The sequence below is a fragment of the Mustela lutreola genome, chromosome 11, assembly GCF_030435805.1.
Source record: "Mustela lutreola isolate mMusLut2 chromosome 11, mMusLut2.pri, whole genome shotgun sequence".
Taxonomy (NCBI): domain Eukaryota; kingdom Metazoa; phylum Chordata; class Mammalia; order Carnivora; family Mustelidae; genus Mustela; species Mustela lutreola.
The window spans coordinates 93,599,391-93,615,909 of NC_081300.1; the positions used below are offsets into that span (position 1 = coordinate 93,599,391).

General features: G+C 44.7%; 1 protein-coding gene across 3 annotated transcripts in view; it reads right to left on the reverse strand.

The window, feature by feature from the left end:
- The window catches only part of ACAD10 (acyl-CoA dehydrogenase family member 10), a 36,663-nt gene that overhangs the window by 14,265 nt on the left and 5,879 nt on the right, over nt 1-16,519 (reverse strand). For all 3 annotated transcript variants that reach the window (XM_059138843.1, XM_059138841.1, XM_059138842.1), the window contains exons 3-8: nt 12,452-12,600; nt 9,868-10,062; nt 6,343-6,501; nt 5,082-5,241; nt 3,533-3,674; nt 1,313-1,384 (exon numbers count right to left, since the gene is read on the reverse strand). In XM_059138843.1, coding sequence (XP_058994826.1) covers nt 1,313-1,384; nt 3,533-3,674; nt 5,082-5,241; nt 6,343-6,501; nt 9,868-10,062; nt 12,452-12,600 — 877 coding nt within the window. The remainder of the gene's footprint in view (nt 1-1,312; nt 1,385-3,532; nt 3,675-5,081; nt 5,242-6,342; nt 6,502-9,867; nt 10,063-12,451; nt 12,601-16,519) is intronic.

The following is a 16,519-nucleotide window of genomic DNA, read 5'->3' on the forward strand; positions in this document are numbered from 1 at the left end:
ATCCCGGGGGTCCTGGGATCGAGCCCCGCATTGGGCTCTCTGCTCAGCAGGGAGCCTGCTTCTCCCTCTCTCTCTTCCTGCCTCTCTGCCTACCTGTGATCTCTGTCTGTCAAATAAATAAATAAAATCTTAAAAGAAAACAAACTGTTTATCCTGTCTTAACCATGGGCTAGATATTAAATTTATTATTAAATTATTGTTAATTATCTTAAGTATAATAACACTGCTGTGGTTATGAAAGAAAATGTCTTCATTTTTAGGCGGTTTATGCTGTATGCAAAGCACTTCAAAAAATTCAGCCAATTGGGGCACCTGAGTGGCTCCATGGGTTAAGCCTCTGCCTTCAGCTCAGGTCATGGTCTCAGGGTCCTGGGATCGAGCCTCACATTGGGCTCTCTGCTCAGCGAGGAGCCTGCCTGCCCCCATCTGCCTCTCTGCCTACTTGTGATCTCTGTCAAATAAATAAACAAAATCTTTTTTTTTTTTTTTTTTTAAAGGATTTTATTTATTTATTTGTCAGAGAGAGAGAGAGGAATGAGAGTGAGCACAAGCAGACAGAGTGGTAGGCAGAGGGAGAAGCAGGCTCCCGGCTGAGCAAGGAGCCCGATGTGGGACTCGATCCCAGGACGCTGGGATCATGACCTGAGCCGAAGGCAGCCCCTTAACCAGCTGAGCCACCCAGGCGTCCCTAAACAAAATCTTTTTTAAAAAGATTCAGCCAAAAATAACTGATATAAAGTGCGAGAGAAAAGTTATTTATTCATACAATGTGTAAAGTTATAAAATTATTAGATTGTATAATTATTGCTATTAAAGTTATTCACATAAAATACATCTATATACATACATCTATAAATATAAAAAGCAAATATGGCAAAATGTTAACAATTTTTTAATCTAGATGAAGGACTCTTTATACTATTTTTTTTCTTCTTTCAACTTTTCTGTATGTTTCAAAATTTTCTTAGATAAAAAGTTGGGACAAAAAGAGATAGATTCAAAAACCTTATTACAAAGCAGTTTAGAAGGACCATAATAAAAAAATTAGTAAAAATAAGCAATATGAAAGTAGATGGATATAAATTTTTAAATGATAAAGAATGTTTTCTACCAATTTTCACAAAAGCAGGCATTTCTTTCAGAACAACTTAAGGACCTGTGAACCTCCAGGGGAGGTTGCTATAAAGTCTCTTTTCTCTCCCACCCCAAATGTATTTGTCTTCACTCTAACAAACTGGTATTTGAGTTACTATATGGGCTTTTCTCTTCTGTAGTTTGAATATGTAATAAAAGAAATAAATCAGAACATTACCCTGAATCTTCACAGCGGTCAAGAACTTTGGGAACAGGCACTCCAGCATTGGCAAGTGCTTTCATTATCCTGCTGGAACAAAGAGAAATGAGTAGCAGTGCTGGCTCAATTGAGATTTTCTTGAAACTATTTTTCTGAATTAAAATCAGTACATCCAGAAATTAAAGCAGAATTCTAAAAAATATTCAATTGACCCCAAGATAGTCAAGAAGAACAAAAAACATGGGAAAAACAAGAAACAAATAGCAAAATTATGGAACTAATTCAAACATCGATAGTTACATTACATTTATTAGACTAAACATTTGAGACAGAGATTGTATTACTGCCTAGAAAGGAAAGACTTAACGATATGCTGTCCACAGGAGACATTCTTTTCTTTTTTTTTTTCCTTCTTTCCTTTTTTTAAGATTTCATTTATTTGACAGAGAGAGAGAGCACAAGCAGGAGGAGTGGCAGGTAGAGGGAGAGGGAGAAGCAGGCTCCCCACAGAGCAGGGGACGCCCCATATGGGACTCAATCCCAGGACTCTGGGACCATGACCTGAGCCAAAGGCAATGGCCAAACCAACTGAGCCACCCAAGCGTCCCATTCTTTTTTTTTTTTTTTCTTTTTTAAGATTTTATTTTTTTAATTTGAGAAAGCGTGCCTAAGAGAGAACAGGGAAAGGGGCAGAGGGAGAGAGAGAGAGAGAGAATCCCAAGCAGACTCCATACTGAGCGTGGAGCCTGACTTGAAGCTCAATCTCATGACCCTGAGATCATGACCTGAGCTGAAATCAAAAGTCAGATGTTTAACTGACCAAGTCACCCTAGGCACCCCCAAGGAGGAAATTTTTAAATGTTTTAAACAGAAAAATAATTACTCGGTCTTATTACCAGTATTTGGCATTTTTAAGTGTTTTATTTTTTTTTATTTTTTTTTAAAAGATTTTATTTATTTATTTGACAGAGAGAAATTACAAGTAAGCAGAGAGGCAGGCAGAGAGAGGAGGAAGCAGGCTCCCTGCTGAGCAGAGAGCCCGATGCGGGGCTCGATCCCAGGACCCTGAGATCATGACCTGAGCCGAAGGCAGCGGCTTAACCCACTGAGCCACCCAGGTGCCCCCATTTTTAAGTGTTTTAAATAGAAAAATAATTACTCGGTCTTGTCACTAGTATTTGGCATTTTTTTTTTTTTTTTTTTTTTTTTTTTTTTTTTTTTAAAGATTTTATTTATTTATTTGACAGAGAGAAATTACAAGTACACTGAGAGGCAGGCAGAGAGAGAGAGAAGGAAGCAGGCTCCCTGCTGAGCAGAGAGCCCGATGCGGGACTCGATCCCAGGACCCTGAGATCATGACCTGAGCCGAAGGCAGCGGCTTAACCCACTGAGCCACCCAGGCGCCCGTATTTGGCATTTTTAAGTGTTTTAAATAGAAAAATAATTACTCGGTCTTGTCACTAGTATTTGGCATTTTTAAGTGTTTTAAATAGAAAAATAATTACTCGTTCTTGTCACCAGTATTTGGCTCCTGCTTTTGCCTGCCTGGTGTCCTTTCCCTGCTTCATGTTCTGATATTAATATCTAGGGTTTCCTTTGGGAAACGGCTCTCTGTAGCTACTGTCAGTCCACAGAGTTTGGATGGGACTGACCCAGTGCTTGTTTCCAGGGATGGGCACAAGAGCCAGATTCGGCCAACCTGAACAATGCAGCCTCCTGACCCCAGATGATGGTTCACCATCTCCAGGAACTGAAAAGTCCCAAGGACAGAGAGTAAACAGTACGAACAAGAAGGGGCCAAGAGACATCACATTTCCTTTCCTACTCTGCAGCTCTCCTTCTGCAGAGCATCGAGGGCTGAAAGGGAGAAGGGAGCAGAACAGGAGAAAGGCTTCAGGAGAATAAGCCCCCAACCAACGGATCCCATCCAGAATTTTCTAGTTTGGAACTAGGTTTTTCAACCTACTATGTTTAATATTTCCGATTTCAGGAACACTCTTTTTCACCCAGAGGTTCCCCCCCCCCCCCAAAAGTCTGGTTTTCTAGAGGTGTAGGTCTAGAAAAGCAAAAACACACTTCGGGATAAAATTAGGTGACATGTTCTTATTGGAAATAATTTTGGAAATTCACACTTGCACATGAAATGTGTCAGGGCTTTCTGATGGGGCGCTGGCTTGTTAGTTCGGGGCTGAGCTGCGGAGGCTGGGGGGTGAGGACACCCCGGCTCTGAGAAGTTACCTGAACTCCCTCTCTACTGCATGGGTGGACGGAACAAGTGTCCCCAGGGGTTTCCTTTTCAGAACCAGCTGGTGGTTACCGAGCCTGACATAGTAGGTTGGACTGGACTGCCCATGATCAAACCGAAGGAGTTCCAATGGACCTGCAAGTTTGAAAACCAAGAAAATGAAAGCGGTTCTGGAGGACAGAGCTGGGCATTCCTGCTTTCTAATGAATACCACATTTGGGGTGTGCAGAACATTCTGATTTGGGCTACACCTCCTCCTCGGGCACCAGAAATGACTGAGGGCCAGGGGTACCTGCCCCCCTGCCCCAGCTCAGGTCCACTACCATGTGGCAAAGGCCACTCCGTTCCTACCACCGTCCTTCTCACTTTGTACAGGTGTCCGATTTTGTCCCTCTGGCCCACTCCCGTTCTGCGAAGAAAAGCTTTTTTGATTCTGTTTATCAGCCACCAGCACAATTGTGACAACCAATCAGGCGAAATGGGATGCTTTAAGCTTGAGGATGAGCCGTGCCCTTGTGTGTCCCTCAGCCCATACCCGGCCAAACCATGCCTGACACTGCCATGACGGCTGAAAGCAGCTTCTGCAGAGGCCAACAGCTGAGCCAAAGTGCTTTCACGGGACGCGCTCTCCCACCCCAGTGGGCTGAACTCTGGGGCTCCCTCCCAGGAACATCCTGATGAACCCTCAGCTTCATCGTAAGACCGAACTCCGGACATAGACTCGTCTCACATGATCAGAAGAGGAGGCAATGGGAGTTTGCCTGAGTTCGTGGGTCTGCTCCGAAAGGGCCCCTTAGTAGTACAAGAGACCCTAAGCACAATCCAATTCCTGGAGAACAGAACTGTGAAGCACAACACAAAATGTCTTTTTCAAGGACTGAATGTATGGAAGCAAGGCTTTATTACCATGTGGGAATGTCTTCATTCCCTGGGTGGCTCAGCCTTCAGCTCGGGTCATGATCGCAGGGTTCTGGGATCAACCCCTGCATCAGGCTCCCTGCTCTGTGGGAAGCCTGCTTCTCCCTCTCCCACTCTCCCTGCTTGTGTTCCCCCCTTGCTGTGTCTCTCTCCATAAAATAAATAAAATCTTAAAAAAAAAAAAAAAGAGCCCCTGAGGCAGCTAGCTGTCTCCCCCCACCCCCCCAGCCCAGACTGAAATTCAAAGAGTGAAAGAAGGACCTTGTCCCATTGTCAACTCAGGGAACTTCTTAAGTCACCTTCACAAAACAGGCTGTTGCCTCAGAACAATTAGACACACTCCAGTGCTCCTGGGCACATACCACTGGCTCCAGGTCCCAGGGGACCCCCGTAAACCTCCCCCCAAACATACACACACTCAGGTGGAAGAGGGGGCACGTGACCTTTTGGGGTTAATGCTTTTTCCCAAGCAAGACTGAAAACTGCTTTCGGATCCACTGAGCCCAATAGCTGTTTACCTCATCACACCGCCTGTCTCCAGCATATTCCACAAGGATTTCAAAGGGAGAGCCAGACTGAAAGCTGAGCCTTAAGAGAGTCAGCAAAATACAAACACGGAAATACCTGTGCTCTGGGTCCCCAGTAGGTCTTTGAGGTACTTCTCCAAGGACTCTCGTGGAATTTCCACTGTTTCCCTCACAGGGCCAGTGTTTGGAATAACCATTCTCATCGTAAAGCCTAAAAGGGTTTCTAATTCCTTTATGGCAGTTTCTGGGTCATTAACCTGGTTTCAAAGAGAATATTGAACATGTATCACCAGTCAATCCTCACCTGGCCTCCTGCCTGTTCTCCAAAAGGGTAGTTTTGTGGGTTTTTTTTTTTTTAAGATTTTATTTATTTGAGATAGAGACAATGTGAGTGAGAGAGAGAGAGCATGAGCAGGGGGAAGGGGCAGAGGAAGAGGGAGAAGCAGATTTCCTCCTGAACAGGGAGGCTGATGTGGAGCTTGACCCCAGGACCCTGGGCATCCTAGGACACGAACACAGGTGCTTAGCGGACTAAGGCACCCAGGTGCCCTAAAAGGGTAGTTCTTTAGAGGGAAATAGCCAAGAAGTCAGGTCTTTGGGCAAGGGCCTTGAAGGCCAGGATAGTCAGCTAACGAGGAAGCTGTAGAATGAGCTTCCTCTTCCCATTTAATTCCTAACCACATTAATCATTCTTCTCCACTGGGAAGAGTGCCAGTGAAGAGTCCGTGATGCTCCCTCACACCAGGAGGCCAGCATACAGCAGCATCCAGCACCCAGCACCCAGACGTCACAAGCCAGTTAGAGACCTCCTCTTGTGGCTTCTCACCCTTCACAGCCATCACCTGGGCGGTCCGTGTGCCCTAACCCAGAACAGCATTACTAGGATAGCCTAACTGCCATCCCAAATGTCCTAAGCCTGCCAGCCACGTCCTTGTGTAATTCCTTTTTTTCCCCCTAAGATTTTCTTATTTTTTTGAGAGAGAGAGAGCATGCAAGGGGAGAGGGTCAGAGGGAGAAGCGGACTCCCCACTGAGCAGGGAGCCCAATGCGTGGCTCGATCCTGGGACTCCGGGATTATGACCTGAGCTGAAGGCAGTCACTTAACCAAATGAGCCACTCGGGTGCCCTTCCTTGTATAATTCTTTCCTCAAACTGACTTTCTGGTAAGTGTTTGTTCTCCCTCCCTTTGGAAATGTGAGTGGCTCGTCACATAGATTTCCTAATTAATAAGAAAAATAAGACTACAGCAGCATGGGGGGAAACCACTAAACACAACTATGATTGTGAACAGTCTGCACAGATATGCTGAGGCTAGTGCCTGTTGCACAGCCGGGGTTCCAAAAAATGGTGACCGTTACCTGAATGGTGCGAATGCCAAGGCTGGCAGCAGCTTTTAGATTTGGTCCAAGATCGTCAAGAAAAATGGACTCCGACGGCTGCAGGCCAAGCCGCTCCAAGCACAGCTTGTAGATCCTGGGGTCTGGCTTACAGATCCCTTCTAGGCAGGATTCCACGACCTGAGCAAGGGACAGGAGTGAGAGGTGAGTGTCTCTAAAAGGCGGTGCTCCCACATGCGTCCTGCTATAGTTTTTGAAGAGAAATAATACAAGGACAGTTGAGATTTGTTGTAACAAGTAACTTAGGAGTTTTATGATGTAAAATGATGTTGTTTTTTAAAGATGGACATGGAAATCCTGGATTGCTACCTGGGAGCAAGCTTGGAAAACCAGAGTTCTGCTTCAGACACAGTGACCTTTGGCAAACAGTGAGGCCATGATGGGCCTCTGTGTCCTCATCAGTAACACGGGGATGTGAACAGCTATCTTACCTACAGTAGCAATCGTTGAGAACTTTATTTTTTTTTATTATATTTTTTAAAGATTTCATTTGTTTATTTGACAGGGAGAGAGAGAGAGAGTACAAGCAGGGGGAGCAGCAAGGAAAGGGAAAAACAGGCTCCCCGCTGAGCAGAGAGTCAGACATGGAGCTCGATCCCAGGCCCCTGGGATCATGACCTGAGCCCGAAGGCAGAGGTTTTAACCCATTGAGCCACCCAGGCGCCCCTGATATGTGGGTTTTTACAATAAAAAACAATGTAAAAGCTTTTTAAAGATTTTTTTTTTTTTAATTTATCAGAGAGAGAGAGAGGGGGAGAGAGCAAGCACAGGCAGACAGAATGGCAGGCAGAGGCAGAGGGAGAAGCAGGCTCCCCGCCGAGCAAGGAGCCCGATGTGGGACTCGATCCCAGGACGCTGGGATCATGACCCGAGCCGAAGGCAGCTGCCTAACCAACTGAGCCACCCAGGCATCCCAAAAGCTTTTTAAATTAAAAAAAAAAAAATAGATGAAAAAAAATTCTTAAAGCCAAGACAGATTCCTACAATACTGAAGAGTTCAGTCTCTAATGCTGTTAGACATTTCAGGATTGCTTACACTATCTTTATTCCAAGAAATATGTGTGTGTGTGTGTGTGTGTGCGTGTGCCCATGGACGTGTGTGTGTGTGTGTGTGTGTGTGTGTGTGTGTATGTATTTAGAGCCTTAGAGAACAAAAATCTAAATCGTTGCCCTTGAGGAAATATTTTTAAAACTCCAGGTCTCTTGCTGATCTAAAATATGAAAACCCACCAGAAAAGCTGCTGGAAAGCACATGCCAGAAAGCCTGTGAAGTCTAAATAAACAAGTCCATTTTTTTTTTTCAAGAAGCTCAATAGGTCTTTTAAATTGTAGCTTCCCTTGGAGGGCTCAGTGTGAACCTGACCAGCTTCAGTTGTCCAGAGGACGATATCATTCCTATAGCTTCCCTGGATGGAAGGAACCTCTGAAAATAACTGCCATGAGCCCGGACCATGCAGGGAGCTTTGCATGCATTACTCTGTGGGGGGCACACAGCTACCCTACAACTAGAAATTGCTATTCCTGAATTACAGATGAGAAAACTGAGGTTCAGGAGAGCAAGTTTGCAAGCTGCAGAAACAGGACGGAACCTGGCCGAGGTTCAGAGCGCTCACAGGGGAGGGAGCTTGGAAGAGGTCTGTATGTGTACTGCAGGGAAATTAACCATCTAAGCAGGTGGGGAGCCAGGCATGATGTCCAGGGAGGTGAGGACTTCATGTCTGATGGGCTTTCTACAAGAAGGAAGGGGGGTGTGGCAGGTGAAAACAGTATGGGCTGCGAAGCTAATTTCCAACCTTCGTGCTCTGAATTTCTGCCTGTCCATTCGACTAGATTTCATGTTCTGAACTAGCACTATCTGATAGAGCCTCCTGCAGTGATGGAAAGGCTGTCTGCACTGTCCGATATAGCAGCCACTAGCCACATGTGGTGAGTGAGCCCTTGAAATGCAGCAACTGGGTGCTCCAGCAGGCAAAGATCGTCCGTCACATGCGACACGGTATCCCTTCGTGCCTCGCCAACACCCTGCACAGAGTAACGGCTCAATGAGAATTTATTCTCTAACTGAAGTTTAAGCAGGTCATCTAAAAATAATTCGTTATCTATCCTAGGATAGTACTCTATTTTCTCTTGGGGAAATGGGGAATCCTTTATAGGTACAGTAACCTCCTAGCCCAGAAGACCATCTCTGCACTCAGTATGTCCTCAGTGTAGTTTGACAGTTTAGCACTGGGCTAGCCAATACAGTATTTGATTATTTACATTTTTTAAAAGATTTTATTTATTTATTTATTTATTTGACAAAGATCACAAGCAGGCAGAGAGGGGGAAGCAGGCTCCCTGCTGAGCAGAGAGCCCAATGCCAGGCTAGATCCCAGGACCCTGAGATCATGACCTGAGCCGAAGGCAGAGGCTTTAACCCACTGAGCCACCCAGGCGCCCTGATTATTAACATTTAAACTAATAAAAAATGAAATAAAATTCAGTTCTTCAGTGATGCTAGCCACATTTCAAGTGTTTAATAGCCATGTGTGGTAGTAGCAACCATATTGGACATTTCCATTACTGCACTAAGTTTTGTTAGCACTAGTCTCAGGATTAATGCCACAGAAATAGAGAGCAACATCGCTGGTCCTTTTTTTTTTTTTTCTTTTTTGAGGGGGAGGGCAAAGGGAGAAGGAAAGAAAGAATCATCTTAAGCAGGGGCTTGAGCTCACAACCCTGAGATCATAACTCTGAGACCATGACCTGAGCCAAAATCAAGTGTCAGACGCTTAGTCAACTGAGCCACCCAGGTGCTCCTTTTTCTTCTTTATTTAAAAAAAATATTTATTGCGATGCCTGGGTGGCTCAGTTGGTTAAGCAGCTGCCTTTGGCTCAGGTCATGATTCCAGTGTCCTGGGATCGAGTCCCACATCGGACTCCTTGCTCGGCAGGGAGCCTGCTTCTCCCTCTGCCTCTGCCTGCCATTCTGTATGCCTGTGCTCGCTCTCTCTCCCTCTCTCTCTCTCTGACAAATAAATAAAATCTTTTAAAAAAAATTTATTTATTTAAGTAATCTCTGGACCCAACACAGGGGCTCAAACTCATGACCCTGGGATCAATATTCACACACCCTCCCAACTGAGACAGTCAGGCACCCCAACAGGACTGGTCTTTAAAAAGGTCAGCAGGCCCTTTAAGACGTGAGGCCCAATGGAAGTTTGTGTGTTATATGACGAATAAGGTTCAAATTCAGAATGTGAAAGAGTCTCTAAAGCTGAGGTTTCAACCATTTGTCAAATCCCATAAATACTGGACTTTGCTGAGAGCTCAGTGACCTTTTAAATGTCCTCTTTTCGTCCTGTTATGTCTAAACCTAGTTTAGTCAAGTTAGTCTGGATAAGAAAACCCATTCACTCAAGATCAGCTAAAAGGCAGCACTTAATGATGACTCCTGAAGCAAGGACAGAGTCTCTGTTTTGATAGTTTGGGTCACTTCAAGCTTACCACATCAAACTGTTTCCGGTCCAGGGGCAAAAAGCTTTTCCCATTGGGAAGATAAAAATTATTGCTCAAGACTGCAGTCCGAAGGCCTTTTGCCCGAATTTGAGTTATGGCCTCAGTCATCACTGGGAACTGCTTTGCCACTTGGTCACTGGTCAGCAGAGAGAAAAAGGAGTCCACGGGTACAGAGGTCTTCACCTAAAAGCGGGGAAGGGAGAGGAGAACTGATAATAATTAAGAGTAGGAGGAAGAGCTTATCACCAACAGAGAAAAATATTGTTGCCTAGGGAATTCTCCTTTGGCTGTTGTGCAGAACCTTGCATACAAGGTTGTAAAAACTGACTTTCCATGCCAATGGTAGAGACTGGAGCCATCTATACCAATATTCCTGATAAGTGAATTCCCTATTTTACTCATGGATTGGCAATCTTCAGAAGTAACAACTGCAAAAGTATATGAGGCAGATCTGATTTAATCCTTAATGATCCAGAAGACATGTAATGATTTTCTTTTTTTTTTTATATAATTTATTTATTTGATAGAGAGAAAGAGAGATCACAAGTAGGCAGAAAGGCAGGTAGTGGGAGAGGGGGAAGCAGGCTCCCCGCTGAGCAGAGAGTCCGATGCGGGACCCGTTCCCAGGACCCTGAGATCATGACCTAAGCCGGAGGCATATGTTTATTGCCTGAGCCACCCAGGAGCCCCTGATTCAAAGTTTTTTTTTTTTTTTAAGATTTTTTATTTATTTATTTTGAGAGAGAGACAGTGAGAGAGAGCATGAGCGAGGAGAAGGTCAGAGGGAGAAGCAGACTCCCCATGGAGCTGGGAGCCCGATGTGGGACTCGATCCCGGGACTCCGGGATCATGACCTGAGCCAAAGGCAGTTGTCCAACCAACTAAGCCATCCAGGCATCCCTGATTCAAAGTTTTTAATATGTTCACAAGGTTGTGTGACCATCACCACAATCAATCTTAGAACATTTTCATCACTCTGAAAAGAAACCCCACATACACTGGCAATCATTCCCCATTCCACCTCCCATACCCCAATACTCTCAGCCCTAGAAAATTAGTAATTTACTTTCTTTTCCTATAGACTTCCCTATTCTGGGCATTTCATATAAACGGAATCATACAATATGCGGTCTTTTTTGATCAGCTTCTTTCTTTCGTTTAGCACGATGTTTTACATACATATTTGAAATTGTGGTAAAATATACCTAACACAACATTTACTATTTTAGCCACTTTAAGTGTCTAGCTGGGTGGCGTTAAGTACATTCATTATTGTGCAACCAATACAACCACTGATCCACAGAACTTTATTTACTATAATTTAAATCATTTTAGTAGGATTACTGTGAAGTCCACACTTGAGTTAATGTAAATAAAGAACTTAGAACCAGGGGCACCTGGGTGGCTCAGTCAGTGAAGTGGGTGCCTTCAGTTCAGGTCATGATCCTGGGGTCCTGGGATCGAGCCCCATGTCAGGCTCTTTGCTTGGCAGGGAGCCTGCTTCTCCCTCTCTTTCCCACTAATGCTTGCTCTCACTATCTCTGTCTCTCTCACTCAAATAAATTTTTAAAATCTTAAAAAAAAAAAAAAAAGAACTTAGAACAATGCCTAGTACAGAGAAAAGGGTCAATATTATTACTGCTTTTTAAAATTTTTTTAAAACTTTTTTTTTTTTTAAGATTTAATTTATGTATTTGAGAGAGAAGAGAGACAACATGAGTAGGAAGGGCAGAGGCAGAAGGAGAGGGAGAATCTCGAGCAGACCCCATGTTGAGCACAGAGCCTGATGCAGGGCTCAATCCCAGGACCTGATCACCAGATCACAACCTGAGCCGAAACCAAGAGTTGGACAATTAACGGACTGTGGCACCCAGGCACCCCTTATTATTGCTTTAATTAAGCTTTCCAATCAAAGCTGTTATGCAGACAGCTCCTTTTACAGATGAACAAGAATTGATAGAGCTCAGTAAGGAATACTTTTACTTATTCATATCTATAGCTACAGTTGAGTTCCTGGGAATGGAAGAAATACATTAAAAACTTTTACTATAGGGGCACCTTGGTGGCTCAGTGGGTTAAGCCTCTGCCTTCAGCTCAGGTCATGATCTCAGGGTCCTGGGATCGAACCCTACATCAGGCTCTCTGCTCAGCAAGGAGCCTGCTTCCCGCCCCCCCTGTCTGCCTCTCTGCCTACTTGTGATCTCTGTCTGTCAAATAAATAAATAAAATCTTAAAAAAAAAAAACTTTTACTATAAATGGGGGATGGGTGTTAAGGAGGGCACTTGTGATGAACACTGGGTGTTGTATCCAAGTGATGTATCAACTACTCCTGAGACTAATATTACACTGTATGTTAACTAACTAAAATTTAAATAAAATTTTGAAAAAAATCAACCAAACAAAATAAATAAAAACTTGAAATATTGAAAAAAAAAAACAAAGAAATGAAAAACTTAAAATAGATTATTAGGTTTTACCTCTTTATCTGCAGTTTAATCAATTTACCGGGTGAGTGGGGTGTCCCCTATCTGGCAAAAATAATATATAAATTCAAGTGTTTTTATCACTCACAATTTCAGAGCAAAGTCTCCTAAATTCTTGCAAGAAATCCTCTGTTGTTATCTCTCCCCTCATAAGTTTCATCCAGGGCCCATTCTCGCCACCTGAGATCCAGGCCTTCCGTATAGTTCCAGGAGGGATATCATTTTGTAGTTCCCATTCTATAGGAAGTAAAAGATGCAGTAAGTGAAGCACGTGGACCCATGGCCCGGCTTTAGGAAGCCTGGGGGAATTAGCATCCCCGACCCGAGGCACTGCCATGGTGCCAGGCGGATTCTGCTGGGAGTCTGAAGAAATTCAGGAAATGCAAAATCTCAGTGGGAGGCCTCCAAGGCGACAGTGATACTGAGTGAGGAGACACCGCTGCTAAGTGTCAGGTCTTTACCGGCTGCTTGACGGGACTCGACACAGCATTATGTCTTTTCTTCCCAGGTCTCTCATTAGCCGGCTCATTCACACGGGCTTGGCAGGTAGTAAGGGAATAACATGCATAATAAGCCGGACGCTGCCGGCACTCGTGAACAAGCCTGTCATTTTGTAAACTGTAGTAATCCCGTATGGCAGTGGGGCTGGTGGTACACGGAAATGTTTGCTTGGGGGATGCCGTTTTTGTGGACTAAAGAAGGAAATTTATTTCTTTTTTAAAGCGTTTATTTATTTATTTGACAGAGAGCCCAAGTAGGCAGAGAGGCAGGCAGAGAGTGAGAGGGAAGCAGGCTCCCCGCTGAGCAGAGAGCGGGTGCAGGGCTCGATCCCAGGACCCTGAGATCATGACCTGAGCCAAAGGCAAAGGCTTTAACCCACTGAGCCACCCAGGAGCCCCCAAGGAAGAAAATTTCTATCCACAAGATGCTCACACAGTGAACAGATCAGCATTTGTCTACACTGGGGACCTTTAGACAGGGGCTGCTTTTTCTTGTACAAGGTTGTTTTTTCTTTCTAAAATATAGCTTCTACGGGGCAAAAATACATGAAGCGAGGCGCCTAGGTGGCTCAGTTGATTAAGCAACTGCCTTTGGCACAAGTCATGATCCTGGAGTCCCGGGATCGAATCCCGCATCGGGTTCCCTGCTCAGTGGGGAGCCTGCTTCTCCCTCTACTCCCTGCCCCGGCCATCTCTCACTATCTCTGTCTCTCTCTCCAACAAATTAAAAAACAACAACAACAAAAAAAAAACCTTAAAAAATATATAAAACTATTGTAATTATTTCTAAGACATAATATGCTTTACACATTTTTTTTTTGTTTGGATAAAATAAGGCCTGTGCACTGAAAATATCTCACCATAGAAAGTATAAAATAAGAAAGTAAAATGATAATCTCATTCTTCAGAAATAATCAGTGTTACTGATCTGATCTATCCTTCGAGAACTGCAAGACTTTTTTTGAGAGAGAGCATGTAAGCAGGAGAGTGGGGAGGGGCTAAGGGGGAAAGGGAAAAAGAATCTTTTTTTTTTTTTAAAGATTTTTATTTATTTATTTGGCAGACAGAGGTCACAAGTAGGCAGAGAGGCCGGCAGAGAGAGAGGAGGAAGCAGGCTCCTTGCTGAGCAGAGAGCCCGATGTGGGGCTCCATCCCAGAACCCTGGGATCATGACCTGAGCCGAAAGCAGAGGCTTTAATCCACTCAGCCTCCCAGGGGCCCTGGGAGAAAGAATCTTAAACTGACTCGACCCTGAGCCTAAGAGTGGCTCAGTCCTACCACTGTGAGATCATGACCTAAGCCAAAACCAAGAGTCGATGCTTAACTGACTGAGCCTCCAAGGTGCCCCGAGAATAGCAAGGCGTTTAAAGCTCAATCCAAACAATCCTACTTGTTTAATCTGAGAACTAAAGTGTGTCACATTTTTTATGGTCTGAGAATTGGCAAGTACATAAGGGAGCTGGCACTCTCATATACTGTTGATGGGAGTGGGAACAAGCACAACCTCTATGGAAAGCAAAATTTTAAATGTATATCCAATGCAGTAATCCTACTTTCTAGGAATCTCTCCCACAGATAGATCTATAAAAGTCAGCAAAGGATATGTACAAGGCTGTGCAGAATTACTTGTAATAAAAAGAATCAGAGGGCGCCTAGGTGGCTCAGCTGGTTAAGCCTTTGGCTCAGGTCATGATGCTGGAGTCTCTCGGGATCAAGTCTTGGGATCAAGTCCCGAGTCTTCCTCTGCCCCTCCCCGTACTTGTTTTCTCTCTCTCTCAAATAAAGAAATAAAATCTTTTTTTTAAAGATTTTTTTAAAAAAATTATTTGACAGGCAGACATCACAAGTAGGCAGAGAGGCAGGCAGAGAGAGAGGAGGAAGCAGGCTCCCTGATAAGCAGAGAGCCCAATGTGGGGCTTGATCTCAGGACCCTGAGATCATGACCTGGGCCAAAGGCAGAGGCTTAACCCTCTGAGCCACCCAGGCAACCCAAGAAATAAAATCTTAAGGGGGGGGGGAAAAAAAAGAGAAAGAACCAGAAACTTAAATGTATATTAATAAATGGCTTGTTAAATCACCTATGGTACATTCATATAACGGACTACCTCACAGATGTATAAACTAAAGCAAGGGTTTGCAAACTTCCAGTTTGAAGCAAGGATGGCCTGGGAACCAACTCTGTGTCCCATCTGTTTTTGTGAGTAAGGTTTTATTAGAATACAACCACACCCATTCATTTACTACTGTCACTGTTTTCTTGCCACAACAGCAAAACAGAACAGTTGTGGTATGGCTTGCAAAGCCTACTTAGCCCTTTATAGAAAAACCTTGCTAACCAAAACACGCCTTGGTAGAGGTTACACTGACATGCTAGCCAGGAACATTCTACCCAGGGAGGAGGTCAGAGAAGGCTTCCCAGAAGCGAAGTCTTAAAATCAATACTAATAATCACCACAAGATGTAGTGAGTGTGCAAGACTCCAGGCACTGAGCCAGTAATACACTGCTTCACTTACCATCAAAAGTACCGGGAGGATTTGAACAGGTAGACAGGACGGGGAAGGGCAGCTGCCAGCAGAGGGGAGAGAACTTGCAAAGACACAAGAGTGTAAATGTGTTTGGCAAGTTTAAAGAACAACAAGTCAGTCCATCGCAGCTGAAATGTGGGCGATGCTGCAACACAAGGACAGGAGGGCTAATCTGCAAGAGGCCTTCGGATACCAAGTGAAAGCTTCTGGACTTCATCTAAGGGGCAAAGCACAGGCACTCAAGGATTTGAAGCAAGGAAGGGAGGGGATAAGATCTGTATTTCAGAAAGGCAATTCTGGGGGCTGTGTGGAAGGTGGCACAAAACCCAGAGTGCTGCAGGTGGGGGGCGGGCAGAGACTGACAGCTTAGGAGGCTCACGTGATGGTGCAGGTGGGGGAAGATAGGGAGCTAACCCTGGGCCGAGGCAGACGGAGAGGACAGAAGCGAATAGGTTCTCCAGATACTCCGGAGAAAGTTAAGAAAACTTTCAGTTCTGTCCAATGATCTTGGTCAAAAGGAGACTCGGCTGCCGGTCAAGGAGGCAGGTTTGTGGCGCGGGGAGTAGGATGGCTGTTGGGAAGGTGGGAACTGCCCGGTCGTAAATGCCAGTGGAATATGAGCAGAGGAATAGAGAAGCTGAGGGCCCAGCTGCCGCTGGAGGTCAAAAACTGCTGAGTCCGCTTGCTTATTAGCTGGGTCATGTGAGAAGGGAAACCTTCCTGAAATGAAGCCAGGTGGCCAGAAGGGGGAGCCCTCACGCCCTTCCGAGTCCCGTCAGTTACAGAACCCAAAAGAACAATCTTCAAAAGGAAAGGATCATCACTTCCCGGCCTGAGCAGGAGAAAGATGTGTGCTTAACTCACTACCCCAGCACCTCCGCTGATGAGAAATCATTGTCGCCCTGAACTCCTGCCTTTCTCCAGTGGACTTTTGTTCAAAACAAGCCCTCCCAGTTTCCTCCTCTTTCTCCACAAAATAATGTTCCTCTCCTTTGTGGGACTAGCCTGTGGTGTTGGCCATAGCTTGCTTGTCCCAAACTGCAATTCTCTTGCTATTCCCAAACAAACTCATTCTCTTTTTAAGATTTTATTTATTTGACAGAGACAGAGATCACAAGTAGGCAGAGAG